Source organism: Contarinia nasturtii, unplaced genomic scaffold (genome assembly GCF_009176525.2).
Source record: "Contarinia nasturtii isolate CC-2019 unplaced genomic scaffold, AAFC_CNas_1.1 Cnas_scaffold_350, whole genome shotgun sequence".
Taxonomy (NCBI): Eukaryota; Metazoa; Arthropoda; class Insecta; order Diptera; family Cecidomyiidae; genus Contarinia; species Contarinia nasturtii.
Window position 1 is genome coordinate 1,910,578 of NW_022197705.1, and position 16,860 is coordinate 1,927,437.

At 33.1% G+C, this 16,860-nt stretch overlaps 1 protein-coding gene across 1 annotated transcript in view; it reads left to right on the forward strand.

Annotated features, from left to right (window-relative positions):
• The window catches only part of LOC116338120, a 113,028-nt gene extending 97,520 nt beyond the window's left edge, over positions 1-15,508 (forward strand). Inside the window, exons 9-10 of the mRNA XM_031763194.1 lie at positions 1,810-2,002; positions 11,939-15,508. Of these exons, the coding sequence (XP_031619054.1) occupies positions 1,810-2,002; positions 11,939-12,066 (321 nt within the window). The 3' untranslated portion in view covers positions 12,067-15,508. The remainder of the gene's footprint in view (positions 1-1,809; positions 2,003-11,938) is intronic.
• Positions 15,509-16,860: the final 1,352 nt, after the last annotated feature.

Genomic DNA, 16,860 nt, shown 5'->3' on the forward strand with positions numbered 1-16,860 from the left:
TGTATATTCCGTCGATATATAGAGAGCTAGAACGAGCAATAGTGTTTTCCATAAAAGCTGAACAATGTTTTAGGGGTAATTTATCTGATGAAGACATATTACTCCTTTTTGCGTTGTGCGTATATATTTACGCGTCCATATGTGACCAGAATACACACCAATTCAACATTTCCGTGCGCCACAATATCAATCCGTTCTGCAGCAAGCAACCAACAACATTTCCTATGTGTTTTACGAAACAAATAAATACATACACATTGCACAATTTCAACAATTTTGCCGTTTCTTTATCTCAAGACGCAACATATTGTGCACAAAGATTACTGCAAATGAATGTATCCGAAACCGCAATAAATGGAACATTTCTCAACAATTTCACTACGGTAAGGTATATGACACGTTAAAACGATAGTTAAGTTTTATGTGTTTATGATTCGTGGACGTGTGTATGTTCGGTTATGTCCTTTTTCGGTATGGACCCCGGTTCCGGCTGGTTTGAGATTTGTGTGCGCGTTTTCTTTTAGACTTCATTTTAAAAGACGAATAAAAACCTCGATTGCACACTGAAAACAGTGAAAGAGCATCAAGAATTTGCATTCATTCCCATTGAGGAAATTGTGGAGGATTGTATCATAAGAACTTCGCCAAAATGATATCCGTTGAACTTTTCGAATAGAGAGCTTAGCTTTTTGCATTCAAATTCAAAGCGACAATGATGAAACCAAGCGGTATCTGGTGGCACAACGGACGGAAACTACGTAAACCAATTGAAACTCACATAAATGAGGATGTCAACCGAAAAACACACACACATGCGATTATATTCAGTGCACTGCAACTGAATGCGACAATTTTCACTGTCAGCAAACGAGAAAAGTTTAATTAATTGCTTATTATTATTATTTTCGCAAAAATTTTCTACACTGATGAAGTTCGGTGCTCACCGTTTGATACAATTGTTGGCATTTCGTACACAAATTACTTCTACTTCGACACTGTTTGACTAAAAATCCACAAGCGCACACACACCCACACTCACACACACACACATATATATGTACACATACATTTTCACAACAAAATGCCATGTTGCTAAACATTTTTGGAATTAAAATGAAGAAGGTATGTTGCGTGTATGGTTATTTCAATGCAGACAATTCCAAAGTTTTGTGGCTTGAAAAATCAAATGAAAAGTTTCCCAAAATGTAAAATGGAAAATTTTGTGCATTTGATTAAAAACACACACATACAGAGGGAGTGAAAGAGCGAGAGAAAAGAAAATAAAGACAGACAGAGACGCATTCATTTACTTCTTCACTCACTTAAACGAGCTCACACGTACTGAATCGAAATCATCGCTGTCATCAGCAGCTCGCTAAATATACATGTACTTTTGTGAGCAAAAAAAAAACTTTGTCTTGCATTTACTTTTCGGAGAACTGAGAATGTTATGGCTGTGTGATCATGATTCATTTCTTCTATTTTTTGGATGCACAGATGTTAGATGGAGGATGTTGACAGATACACAGTTCATCTTGATCTGTATCATTCGTTTGTAATAGTTTTCATTTTGTGAAAATGTTCGCAATTGCATTTTCCCATCGAGTTCATGTGAACGCATTAAATTATATGTGTAACCCATCATCATTGCATACAATGTATATCGTACAATGTACATGAAACATTTATTATTTATATTTCATTTTTCTCTTTGTTTTCTTGCGCACCGTATTTGTATAATGTATGATAGAGTCTGAATGTTTATTGACTGATGTGTTGATTTTTTCGTTTTTTTTTTCCACCCCACAGTTAAAGTGTTTGGCAAGAATTCATGATATTTACGAGGAGTCAGCAGAACGGTCAGTTGAAGATGATACAACAAATGTCAATGTGATGGCTTCAGGTACATCAGCTCACAACATCAATTCGTATCAATCGTTTGATCATCCCCAAGACGGTGAGCCTAGCAGTGATGGACTTTATTTAACACATCAAACAAGTGGTAAGCGCCTTTTTTTTTCTCTTCTCACATGACATATCCGTTTACTATTTGACTGAACCCCATCTCATTTCACCATCGGCAACTTATTGCCTAAGACGAATTTACGGTAGAATTTTTGCTTATCGTTTGCGTATCGTATAAATAACAATTTCAAAAAGCACGTTTATTTCATTCACAAAGCAATTCAACACAACATTCAGGACAATAAATTCGAATAAATGTGAAGTTATACACACATATATACCACGCGAAATCATCATGCTATACCAAAAACCATATGAGCGACGACGAGCACAAACAAAAACAATTCACAAGAAAAATGACTTTCTGAGCTTTTGTTCGTACTCACTATTAATACTGTTTTTGGTTTTGTTGGTAAAATTTGATTCAATGCCTGCCCTGACTTCGAAAACCCGATGAAGAATAAGAAACACAGAGTGTTGAAAGCAAAACTTATTACCACTATACGCCGACTTATCGTTTTTAACACACATACAAGTGAACTGTGTACATTTATACCGTGCGGTGAATGCGATATGTACATGAAAGTTGCAATACGACCAAATTTATTCGCTGTCATTTGTTAAATTCGCCATTGCCAACGTTTGGGATTTTATTTCATTATTGTATGTTTGCTTCACTGTTCAAGCGCTTACGTACAACTCAGCCGAAAGAGAGAACAAGAAGAGAAGAAAAAAAAAGTGCACACATCTATATATAAAAAGGAGAATTTAATTTTGGCTTCTTTGTTGTGGCAAAGAAAAACGAAACGAATCATATAAACATTAAAACGTTTGATTGAATGCGCCACATGAACGCCAAACGTCACACAAATAAGGAACCATTGAACCATTCAACAATGCGAAAATCAAATAAGTTACGACAACTTACGAAAAAGGAATTTCGGCTATAATTTATCTGTTTCCTTCCGCGAAAATTTGTCTTCCATTGCATTGCAGAGGAAATGTTCTATCGTCTCGAACCCGACCGATTATAAAAAGTCGAGCATTATTTCGGTGTTTATTTCGGTTTTGTTTTCTTCTGTTTTTTTTTTATTTCGTTCGCTCCATCTCTCGCTATCTCTCGCTATCTCTCGCTCGCTCTTACTGTCTCGTTTCGCCGTTTGGAGACTTGCCCAATTCATATAAATTTCGAATAATCTCATGAATAAGACATATTTAAGCATTGAAAAATTACTCATTTGGGAGCACGTGCTGAGTGGTTCCAGGTTTGTGATCGTTATGGCTCTCTGTACATAACACATATTACAAAATATCTATACTATTGGAGGGAAAATGCGAACAAATACTTACGTTTAATGTGATATTATTAAATTGATATGAATGAAATGGCGAGCTGTAATTCGGACGGCGATCATGTATCTTTAAATATAACGATAAGAAATCCTGATAGCATCCCCTTTTTTCTTTTATTGAAAATCAATTTTATTCACCTATGTACATCCGACAACATAACGATTTTACACAATATTTAAGGATACATGTATTATTATTTTTTGAATTCTCATTTTGGTTACTTTTACAGCTACTTTTTTTCGAAAAATAAGTTTCAGTTAACGGAATTTCAGTCGCGCTCAGACGATTCAAGGAGGGGGGTTATGTATGCTCCCCTGTGCTCATGTATGCTTTAGTCTATATTTAAATGAACGCCGTTTTTTAAAATTATTTCAAAAATCGATTTTAGTGCTGTTCTAATTGAAATTCAATATTTAAAATGTTGAAATGTTCATGTAACGTTTTAAATTCCATTCGTCGAGTTCGATTTGAAAAATAAATGATTATTATTTATTCGATATAAGTCATGAAATCATATTTCACTTCATGTTTTCTGACTCCGGAACCGATCATTTAGAATATTAAAATTATGTTGTCACTATGTTCGGAAGTGTTAATGTATGAATATTGATAAACAATGCAAACTCAGTCAATGAATTAATCGTTAGCGTACGTGTTATAAATCGTTTCGACGAAAATCGATATTTTATGCATGTGCTTTCCGAAAAATTGTGGAACCATTAAATTATCCAACGTTTGGCCATAAATTCGAACAGTAGCAGTCGTACGAAATCTAGACTGTATCATAAAATTTAGCATGTTGTTATACCAAGTCCAATGGTTTTTCGCATTAATTAGCACGTTTACAAACAAAAAAAAATAACATCAACAAATAATTTATCATTGATGGAATTTTTATATATAATTTTATTTGAAGTATAAAGTTGCGCATTCCCCGATTATGGCAACTTAAGTGCGGTGGATGTTAACATACACTTGCATCATTAATAATCAAATGATTTTGAGCCGTTGATTATTTTCGATGTTCATTTTACGTTTTTGTGTACAAACAACGTATTAAATGGAATAAACTCAATAATTGAACCCCTACAGAAATCGATCATGCAAAAATACTTAACACAAACTCGAGAGGCCGATTGAAATATTTACATATCGAAGTAAATCATGCAAACAGACATTGCTTTTATCATTTGATACCAAATCCGAAACATAAATGTTTTATCGCGATGATTTTCCAACGCTAATGCACAAAATCTCGACTTATGTGATGATGAAAATGAAAAAAAAAAAATGAAAAGTATGAAATTAAAGTTATCTGCGTAAATTTATAGAGTAAAAATACTGTAGCTACTGAGTACAGAAAATATGCCATTCGCCAAAGTAGGTTGAAATTCACTTGATTTTAATCCTTAACCGGACAACTGAAAAGAGTTATACTATACTATTATACTATTGAGTAAATATAGTTTCATTTTTGTAAAAATTAAATGTAAACAGGTGAAATAAATAAGAAAATTTTCATTGATCTTTGCTAGCCTCGAACTACAAAAAAATCAATTATGGGATCACAAATGACGTTGCTTAGAGCTTCGTACGAAAATCTGAGTCATTGAAAATTTTGACGGAAAATTAACTTGCTGCGCCCTCACTGTTGCTATTCAACATAATATTTTTGTCAATTGTTTCTTATTTATTTCTCATGATGGCTTCTTTACAAAAAGATAACTAATACCCTAAAGTTTGAAGACTTGTGTTAATATTCCGACAATCACTACTTGCACATATCACTTTCATCTAAATAGCACATATTGCATTACTCCTTTTCCACTTAATTTTATGCTTATGAATCACTGCGTAGCTCTTTGAGTGGAGGAAAAAAGAGCACTTCATATGTTCGGATTAGAGTGTGAAAATGTCTGTGAAATTAATTAGTATCGCTCAGTCATAATGCAATCAGTGCAGTTGAATCTAATTATAATTTTATTTCCATCTTCTTAATTTCATAGTTCCTCAAACGTTTATTTAGTTATATGAGCTTTATTGCATCAAACGCTCAAATTAAAAGCATACTCTATGCAAAAAAAAAGTGACTAACACGAGGCGAGAAGGAATCTATTTTTCGTCGAATATTTTATTTTATTAGAATGCGTCGTATGGAAGAGAATGACATTATTATATATTGAAATTGTGCTTTTTATATTTAAAAGGTCCAATCAAACTTAATTTAAGCGATGGGAAACATAAATTTTAATATTTGAAAGCGAAGAGCTATTAAAGAGTAGTAAAAGAATTTCTTTGAGGTCAAGCATTTGATAGGTGGAGAAATGTGCTGCAGCATTTTTCAACAAACCTACATGTTTAAAAAAAGGGTAGATTTGCCATTCGGTAAACGTTTGATTTCATCTGAAAAACTAAACGTGATGATGAGCATCAGATATGTTGCAAGCATTGGCCATAAGCTCAAAAATGGTTCGTTTAATAAGTTGTTCAATCTCAATATTGTTTTTTCGTCTTCGTTGAAATCACACCATCACCGCACTTAATTCTTCTTTCAGGACCTTACTATATAATTTATTGCAACAGTATGTAAGTCAATGTTGTCTTGGCGAGATCTAAAGTTCTGTCGTTGAAATGCGCTTATATGGTTTGCTCCCGTTTGGAACTAACATTGATATATATTAAAAGAGCTGCTTAGCATCTAAATTATCATGTGTAACATGGCCTTTTGAACACCTTCACTTCAATAGAATCTCGTCACTATATCATAGTCATTGCGGTAATAGAACGATTTTGAATATTCTCCACATAAATCACGACCGTATACACCGCATTTGACTATATTTGCAAATAAAGGTCATTCATCTTAAATAACCGAGAGCTGAATAGATTTACTCTTTGATTGCGATTCAAATTGTACAAAAATATGAATGCTTTTTGCATATTTTCTTCGCAAAACCAATTATAATTGGAAATTCTCTTCTTCATTTTACAAAATGCACACTAATGATAGAAATTTTGGAGACGAGCGATGGAAATTTTTATTTGTTCAATTTTGTGTATATCGTTTTAACTGGCGAATTGCTAAGAAACCATATTCGATCAAAAGTGGAAATTTGAGAAATATTGCAATAATCAAAACTTTATTTCGAAATGCCCACTATGAGGCGTAGCATCCGCACAAAAGAAGAAAAAAAAATAAAATAAATATTAAAACTAGAACTATACCCAAACTTTAACACAATAGAGTAACACAGAAGAGCATCAACAAAAATAACGTGGGAAAAAGTTTTTCCATGTTCATGCGAATTGGTCAGGAAAGTAGCAATAAATTGTTTTCGATTTATATTCTGACCGTTTGGATTTATATAAACTTTTCCGTCGGTTATTCAGTTTCATTTCAAACGTAGTTTCTTTTTTTTTCTCTCTCTCTCTCTCTATCTCTCAAACTGTTATGTAACTTAATGTTTTCTATCGTTTGCTGGACATTTTATTCGCCGCCTACGTTTGTAAGAATTATTCTTTTTATAGAAGTTGTTTCTTGTGTTTTTCATTGACTACACTTCGATAAGTATAGCGTTCACCTTTCTTTTTACTTGATATAACTGTTTCTCAATTTCTCCACTGAGTTGGCAAACTCAAGAAACCTTCATGAACACAGAAACACACACACACACCCATACCTAGAATGAGATGCAATGAGAAGAATAAAAAAAAAACATAGTATGGCCGGATATCAGCTCACAATAACAAGGTGATCGGATGTGAACTTTTTTTGACTTTTTTATATTACATTGTTGTTGTCCCGTTCTTTCGATAATTCAGGTTCCAGTCCAATTTTTTTATTCAACTTTTTGTATCTCCAAGAGTAATTTTTCTGCTTATCTTTTCTCTATAAACTCACCTGTCAGAGTCCACAAATAAAAAAAAATTAAATCAAAAAGAAACTTTTTTTTTTCCTCCACGAATAATGGACGCCAACACATTAGTTCACCTTTTTCTATAAATTGATACGTTCGATATACCCCGAGTCTAAATGCAATATCGTCTTTATTCTTCTTCTCCATCCGATGTGTTTTTTTTTTCGCCTGCAATGAAAAGTTTGCGAAACTTTTTTATACAACTGAACGCACATTACAAAATGAAACCGGAGAAGGGAAAAAATAATGCAAAACTGCGTTCATTCACGACAAAATGTCTAGATGGTAGATATTTGGATGTTGTACAGGCTGATTATTGCTCAGTTTCGTTTTTTTAAGTGGAATATTTTTAATATCAATTAAGTTGAACCAACATGATATATTACAGACGCCAATTATTATACCGTTTTAAGGAATGACTTAACGAATGACACTGTTAAATTCACTCACATTTTAGACGCGCCATTTTTTATACATACAATTTATATACGAGAATATTTTATATATCACAAATAGTGAATTCATTTACTGTTGAACATTATATCGTTTACTTCTCGGTAATATTGAAACGAGCGAAAGCGTAATGTATCAAAGAAGGAAGGAAAAAACACGATGCATTCATGCATTGAATGAAGTACAAGCAAAGGTACTTAGATCTTACTTTGGATTGTACAGTTATGGATTAACTACATATTTCATATTAATAGAGATGTTCGGAACTCTTTCACACACATGTGTGTCGATTAGATTGCTTGTGCATTTTTGCTTTCAAATCTTTTTTTCTTCTCTCTCTCTGTGTCTCCCCCTCCCCCCTCTCTCCATTTCTATATCCTTGTTTTTCTTTCTTCGTGCATCTCTCTCTCTTGTCTCATCCAGACAACACTTTTCACTCTTCTAAAATGCACGCATACTAACTCGCGGCATAATAATTCATAGTTAAGATAAGACTTATGTGTATGTATAAATTTCCATTTCGTGTTGTCGCGCGCTGAAATAGGAAGTCGCCTTCGATGTGAATAAATGATGAAGATGCGATTTTCTGCACCAAGATCTCTGCGAGTGCGACACAAGAAACTATCCATTCATTTTATAGAAGACTATCTTTCTCCTCTTTCAATGTTGGTGTGTGTGTGTGTACGATATAATTTACTGTAAATGTGCTACAAACACTTTTATGCTTAAATGCTTAACCTCATTCATTCAATTGCTGTCATTTTCGAAAGGAAAATGAGAAAACTACGCGTGACTAGCGACTGAAAACACTCTGCGGTGGTACAGTAAAGCTGGAATGCTAAAGTCCTTTGGTCCCCATAATAACTTATATTTTATTTTTATATTGCCACACTTATTTTGAATTCATTTCATCCTAAGTGCTGAAACTGTAAACGTAACACACAAATATAATTCGTTTCTTTATGATCCATTCAATTTTTCTTCGTCTTCAATTCATTTGAAGCTGAAGCGTTGTTTTTTCTTTCTCTCTTCATCTTCGTCTTGAATAACTTTGTGATGTTTCGGAATCGCACAATTTGGCATTACTGTTCGTAATGTGGTTATTTTGTTTTGCATGTGCATATGAGCCAGTTTTACATACGTGGATTCGAGTGCATTAGATTTTCCACAATTCAAGTTGCATCTACCGAAATATACGTTGTCAATGCACGTTGGTAATATTGTTTATTCCAAAGCAATCACTAATGGTGGTGTGAGAAGCGATTTGAAGCGAATCTTCATTCGACAAAATCATGATGATTTTTGCTTACTCGATATGTAGACGGTTCAAAAAGAGTGTTTTTTCTTCTTCTTCTTCTTCTTCTTCTTCGTTTTCTCCATAATCATCGTCTTCGGTTCGAAATTACAACACTTGTGTCTCTCTTTCGGTGTGTTCTTATTCAAGAGCCAACACATTTTCAAACATTCAATTCACATCCGAACAGTTTCTTTTCACATCGAATGATTTATTCACCAGAGCGAGAAAAGAAAAGTCCTGGTTTTCCATCTTTTCAGAATACCGATAAATGGAAAATATGTAGCTCAAGTGTCTATGCAACCATAAAAATGGCGAATGAACATCGTATGATAGAGAGACAGAGAGATAGAAAGAGAGAGGGATGCTGTAATTTAGAATGCTGAACTAAACTGATGGGTTGCATTAAATGTTTGGAACATCAACCTTTGCGACTATGCGATGACACTATCTAAAAGTACATTTTCTATCTCATTTTACAGTGCAAAAAGTTTCATGTTTATTTTTGACTACTATTTTAAGGTGATTTTGATTTACTTCATTCGAAATGTTGATATCATCAAATGAAATTGCCAAAATGGAAAATTTGACATTAGTTGAGGAAAATAAATTCATGATCAGTGTTCGATTCACTGTCTATCCCATTCTGCAACCCGCGACCGAACCGTATAATGACACAATATTTTCTCTCGGTCGACTTTGAAAAGTTATTTTTGTACTTGTACGAGTTACTTCGCAATTAAGTACAGGCATTTAATTAATTGCGTTCCTGTAACAACCAGAAGCATAAGATCAACACGGAGACGGAGCACGCAGATATCGTTGCAAACCGAAAATTTAATTTTGTGATGCCATCAATTCGTTAAAATACATACATATATTTAAGAGATACTTAATCTCTGCCATTTTGAATATATGTTAAGCGCATTGTGCAATTACTTGATTTTCAAAATGATTTGTGATGTGTGATAGGGCTAATTAAAATTTAAACGCTTTTGAAAACAATCATGCACAATGCATAAATGCAAGAAGTTATTTTTTGGAGTCGCCTTTTTTTCCTCTCCGGCAATAACAACGTCATTTTGGGAAATTCTTTGTTAATTATACGTCTCTACAATTACAGTTTTGGTATCCGTGTGATGCTTTTACAGAATGCAATTCAATATAAAATTTGCCCGCGCACACAACGAAAAAAGACCGAAAAGCAGCTCATCGAGGAAGTAATGAATTCTATAATGCCCAGAAAATAGAGCCAAAGTATGAAGAAAGCACGAGAATGAATTTATACGCTACCAATTTTCGACAAAACACAAAAATAAACATAAAATCACTACAAACTTTTTGAACGAAATTCAAAGTCGAAATGGACGACGAAGAATGTGCACGCTATTCTATGCCATTTTGTTTTTCGTGTCAGAATAATGAGAACAACATAATTTGCAAATCACTTTTCCAACTTGCAACGGACAAAGATTGCGACAAATATTATGTCATGCTCAGTAATCAGCATAAAAGCGTAATTCAAACAGAGCGAAAAACCATAAAAAGATTCAAGCACTTTTAATGGCAAACTTTTAATTATGCCAAGAAATTTTCTCTTTGAAATTTTAAAAGATTCGCTACAACTAACGGCGACATATGGCTACAAAAAGTTTGCTCAACACCATTTTCCGGTGAACGAAGATATAAAAAAAGAAAATCACAAGATTTTCGTTCTGACTTAAGATGCTAAGTGTAGGATTTCCGACGGTTTTGCTTTATACATTTCACGTGACCTGAATACCGAATTTATTCCAATCAATTCTACCTGGTATTTTCAATTTTTAAAATATAAATCGAAATATTGAATTTGAATATCAAGTTTTCTACAAGTGCAACACAATTTAAGATGAATACTTTGGAATTTTCGAACCGTTTAATTGAGATGTGTAGGGAAAAAAACCGGAAGTCATTAAAACTTAACCATAATATTAGCTTTTTGTGTTGAGAATTCAAGGAAAAATGGCCTACTGGCCGACTGAGGTTGGTGAAACCATGAATTCACATTATTAATGACTCAATACTTGGAAAAGTTCATAGCTCAGCTAATGAATACCAGCTAAAGTACACTAGTCAACACTTGTCAGCTTTTTAAACGAAATTAAGAACAGAAACATCAACATTTCAAAGCCAGTGGAGAACGTCTCGCAGAGAGATCAATGGAAATAAACTTATTTTAACCCTCAACTGAACATGTTCGGGAATTCGAGATTTTTCTTTTTACGAAGGACAATTTTGAATTTATTTCGGAAAAACCTTTCAAAAATTCGATAAAAAAATATTTTTTTCAAAGATATGTAAAATAGGGATAAGGTGTTTAGCGTCTGAAAATGTGGTAAATACTGAATTGGATACAATTGAAATTGGATTGAAACGAACTGGCAGTTCTCGGATGTACATGATACTGTCGTTCATTATCTTTGAAAAGTCTTATGCGATTTAGGGATAACTTTTCTATTAGGTCAAGTATTTCGAAAAAAGAATGCATCTCAGTATGACTAGTCGAGATCTCGCAACTATATTATGCTGTCGTTTGCACAGGTCTAAGAAATAAGTTTGTTTTTAAACATAAATTCGTTTGTGACAACTTTTTGTATTTTATTTCTTTTTTTTTTCGTATCGAATCGTCAATTACTAGATTGTAGTTCTGCTATGCATACCGTAAATGCATTTTTAGATTTGCAATCTTGTGCGGAAATAAGACAAGTTGCCAATATATTTTGTTCGAATCAAAAACTTATTCGTTGAACATGGAATGCCGTTAATCAATGGAGTAGTAAATAGTTTTCCGGCATATTAAACTGGTTCAATCAATTGCCATGAATTGCAAAATTGACAAAAATTAAATCAATTGATAACATTGTTTGATGAAAATCCAATTCATTATTTATTTATTTTTGTGTGTGTGTATTTTCAGCTTCCGATTCATCATCAGCGCGAACAATAATGCTGACAACATCATATTTGAATGCGTTTATTATTTACGGTTCAATATTGTTGTCAATTGGATCTCTATTATCATTAAAATGGAATCATAATTCCTGATAACAACGACAGCATTTGCCAGCCACCCAACAGCCCGCATCAACCGAACAGCTCTATAACCAGCATGATAATTCTCAAATAATGCATACAAATGATTTAAGCGTTTGTTGAATATTGGAGACCGGCGGCTGCTAGGCGGGGCGGCGACGGTGTACAAGAAAAATGAGCCGTATCTTTATTGCAGAAAAGAATCTATGTCACACAGGATATATATTCAACAAATTAAATTAGTAAAACAAATTAAATGTCCAAAAAATGTAAGTTTCAAACCGAAGCTTGTCAAAAACATATGGCTATCTAGTGAAGTGCAGCGCTCGTATTATTCGGCGCGTTACCAAAATAAACACTTTAGTGAAGTTACAATTAATTTTAAAATAAATGTGAATGTTAAATGTTCGCTCACAATAACTTTACAAAATTAAATGAAATGTTGGAAATGTGAACGTTACTAAACAAAAAAATCAAAGTATATAGTAGATAAATATGGTAGCAAACAGAGTTGCACTTTTATCATGCTGTTGTTGCACACGTACAACGTGCATCGAAATGTAATCAATGTATACGGCACACACAGAGATATGGTGTGTGTTTGATGTCTATGGGGATGTACACAGTATGCACTACGACAGCAGGGAATAGAACAGCTTCACTTGCACACCATACTACTAACATTACAAGCAGATAAGCAAATCGATGTCTTCTAGCTCATTTTTCTAAAAAAAATAGAGCAACCAAATGGAAAGTAACATTTTAAAATTACATTTTTAAGAACTGTGTATAAGTATATTCATAAACATAGACTTTTAATGATAATGAATTGGCTTAATTTGATTAGTACTCTTACGAAAATGGATATTTCGACATTTGGTTTGCAGATGAAAATTAAAATCTCATTCATTTTAATAGTATTATCGTATGAAAATGAACAGCAAATTATTTACATAAAAAATATTGTTGTCGTTCAAAGAGCAAAAATTAAAAACTGCAGATTGTTGCTCTGAGCAGAAGTAATGATAAGAAGGCAAACGAGGGGGGGGCAATGCAATAGAAGAGCTTTTAACTCGATTTAAAAGAACACTGCCAAAAAGTAAGTCGACAGGTTCTTTCCAGAAATTCGGAGAAATGCGCGAAAATTCGTGAAAATTCAAACAAATTATTTCCACAAATGTCAATGAATTTCCTCGAATCTCACATTTTCCGAAAACTACTGAAAATTTTGTGAATTTGAAAAAAATACGAGATTTAAAACTGTAGCCCTCCCCTCATTTGCCTCCTAACCATTACTCCTACTTAAAGATACAGTTCCTGTTAAAAGCAAAAAAATGTGTAACCAAACATGTATATACTTGTCCGTAAAATACTCAAATAACTAAAACCATCATGCTCTCTTGCCCATTGATGGGGAACCTTTAAGGCTTTAACTTTTGAATCGGTGTGTATTCATCCATTTACGTGTATTCCAGTTTGAAAAATTAAAATACGCGCATTCCTGTTTGAAGCAAATTATTCAGGGCCTAAATTTTCGCATTTTCTGTGTGTGTGGGGAGGGGTGCAAATAACCCTTGCTAAAAAGCAAGGATAACAAATAATAATACGATTAAGGGACCTTTGACATTTCTTGTAGGGGCCGAGAGCGTGGATATGGGGATCATGAATATTGTTATAATCAAAAAGAGCCACCACGGCATACAATAACAAACAAATTTTATTGAAAAGCAGCTTAGAAGTTAGATGGTTTAGTTGATTTTTACGTTTTAATTCTGTTGAAATTCGTTTATAACTATTTTAAAACAAAACTTCAATTACAATGCAACATATGTACGACGCATGCTGGATCTAAGAAACATTTAACAGATACATATATACAATTTTAAAATCGAAACATCTTATTTCAACATTTAATGAATTGAACTTGATTGATGACATTCTTTACAACGATGCGATATTATTATCCGGCATCAATGACGGAGCATCACTGTGTACGCAGAAACAAATATTCGAGTATGCTTACTCGCACTTGCGATGTTAGCAGAGAGTCTACCCCTCAAAATGAGTAACGCACTCTATTTTACTCTCTTTTTTTTTTGTTAATTTCATCCATTGTGAATGCATTGTAGGGAAAGAAGAGATACATGTCATATGTACGTTGAACGCATGCGGCTATGACTACACGTGTATTTCTTCTTTCACTATGATGTGTTCACATGGATGAAATTAACACCAAAAATAGAGTAGAATAGAGTGCGTAACTCATTTTGAAGGGTAGACTCTCTGCTAATACCGTAAGTGGGAGTAACCGTACTCGAATATTTGAAATATTTGTTTCTGTGTACATGCTTCATTTATTGACATCAGCATATGTATATTGGTCAGAGTATACAATGAAATGGGATAAAATCAAACAGATTTTCAAGTGTGATTTAAACGATCTTTTTTGTCATGTGAAAGACCATTACGTACGATTCATATAGGTTACGCAATAATATGTGAATAACGACAACAATCCACAAAAGAATCGTATCGTTTGCATTACATTAAAACATCATCCATATATATATTGGATTATGTGTTTGTATTTAAATTAACACACTTAACGCAGATAATAATTATTATTAGCAATCATAAAAATCCGAATAAAATACATACAAAATGCTGGGCAGAGGAAAAAAAATAGATGTTAATTAACTGCGAAATGCATACATTAGCCTTGGTAAAGAATGCAGCATTTGACAATGCACATAACACAATGAGTATAACTATATATAAATGGCTTATAATGGAGAGAATTTTTAATGAAGCCTAAGCATTTTTATATGTGTTCAGTGAAAAATCATCCAATAATAAATAAACGCGCACAATAATACCAATATGCGCTGGGTGAATTACTCGTAATCTAGAGTTTTATGTCGTAAATCTAATAATTATATATAATTTATTTATGCAATGTGAATTCACTCTCATTAAATGACACGGTTGTAACAAAATCGAAACGTGTTGAGCTAACCATTTCCGGTTAAATGCTATAAGAATAACAGAAGCTAACACTCAATCATCGGATGGAGCTGGATAGCTTTTGCTCACAATAAATGAATTGTTAACTGAGTTTTCCTTCCGTCATTGCGAATGTTCTTTCGGGCACACGAACTGTATTAATGAGAATATTGAATGTTGCGTTAAAAAAAACTGGCATAAATAATAATAATCACACCAACCATAATACAATTTATATATACTTTTAAATACGGAAAATGTAATTCATAAATTAAATTAAAAGTATATAAAATAATGGACAAAACGAATCCAATATTACCACTGCAATCAATATACATAACCATTTATTGCCAGCAAAGTCAAATCAGGAGCATGAATAATCGACAAAAAAAAAAATAAGTGTTGTAAGTGCAAATAAAAAGGAAATAAATTAATCAGTAGTTAAAACGAATTTGATTTGTTTTTTCTTCACAATTAATTGTTTGGCCGTTTTCACAGGTGAGACACAGGTAGTATTTTGAACTGAAATAAAACTATTTTAATACTTGGTCAATATCGGCTGAATCACTTTTCCTGACCTCGGTTTCAAGGTGGTAAAAAATGTACGCGTTCGAACAAGTTTCGATGGGACGATGAATGATAATCATCTATCTGAAAGCCCTGTCTGACATGTTTCATACAAAGGGGACCTCACCGACGATTCGAAGGAATAGCTAGACAAAAAATTGTCTCCGTACATGAACTTTGAATTCTCCCGATTTTTGAGAATTCCTCCAATTTTCTGGAAGTAATTCCCTCCTCTTAAATCTTGAACATCATTTGGAACATAAGTTTCGCATATCTTCATAAATATGTATATATTTTCAAAAGAGTCTTTTGAAATATTGTTTCCTTATAAATTCCATATGAATCATAAGCTGATGTTTGCTTAGATTTTTTGCTTACTATATTTTGAAATGATATAACTAAGATTCACCCCACTAAAAACGTTGAAAAAAAAATTGCACAAGAATTCAAGACAGAATTGAAAATATGATAAATTAAAACAATACACTCTCCCTCCACCTCCTCGTCAAAATTCACATGTAGTTATGGGAGCTCATCATATCAAATCGATATAAGTAAGCAAACAAAAGCAACAACTATGATATTTTATTTTCGCAATAGTTTGAAGGGATAAATAATCCATTGCTGTCAAAAAATGAGCAAATTTATTCGTATTCTATGACACAAACGAAAATCAAAATGTACGGCAATAAATTCTCAATGACAACTAACTTCTCGAACGAAAAATAAAATGAGAGATGAGATGGTTGTCTGCGATTCGCCAAACATTATACAATTTGATAGAAAGAAAGAGCGAAACGCAGTTGTCTGACATTTTTTTCTCGCACTAACTTAATAATAATAATATATCACATTGACAAATGAAGAAGTTATATCTGAATAGTGGAATATTTATCAGCAATAAACGGAAACAACTGGCATAAATAGAGTGCGGGAGAGGGATGGTGAAAGTTTTTTTTTAATGAAATCGTATAAAAAAAAATTAGGTGTTTAAAGCCACCGTTAACTAAACTCGCACAGACTCGATGAAGACTGTACAAATGATTTTAATGAATCCACAATAAAAAAAAAGTTATGTCGATAAAGTCTTAAAATATTATGATGATGATGGTGATGACGTTGAAAAAGAAATTTCACGCGATAAAGTTTTTTTTTTCTGAATACATTATTTATATTATTTTCAATGACGCCGCTGTTCGAGACAAATGATGGCAGCTAATAAAACTATGAAATTTG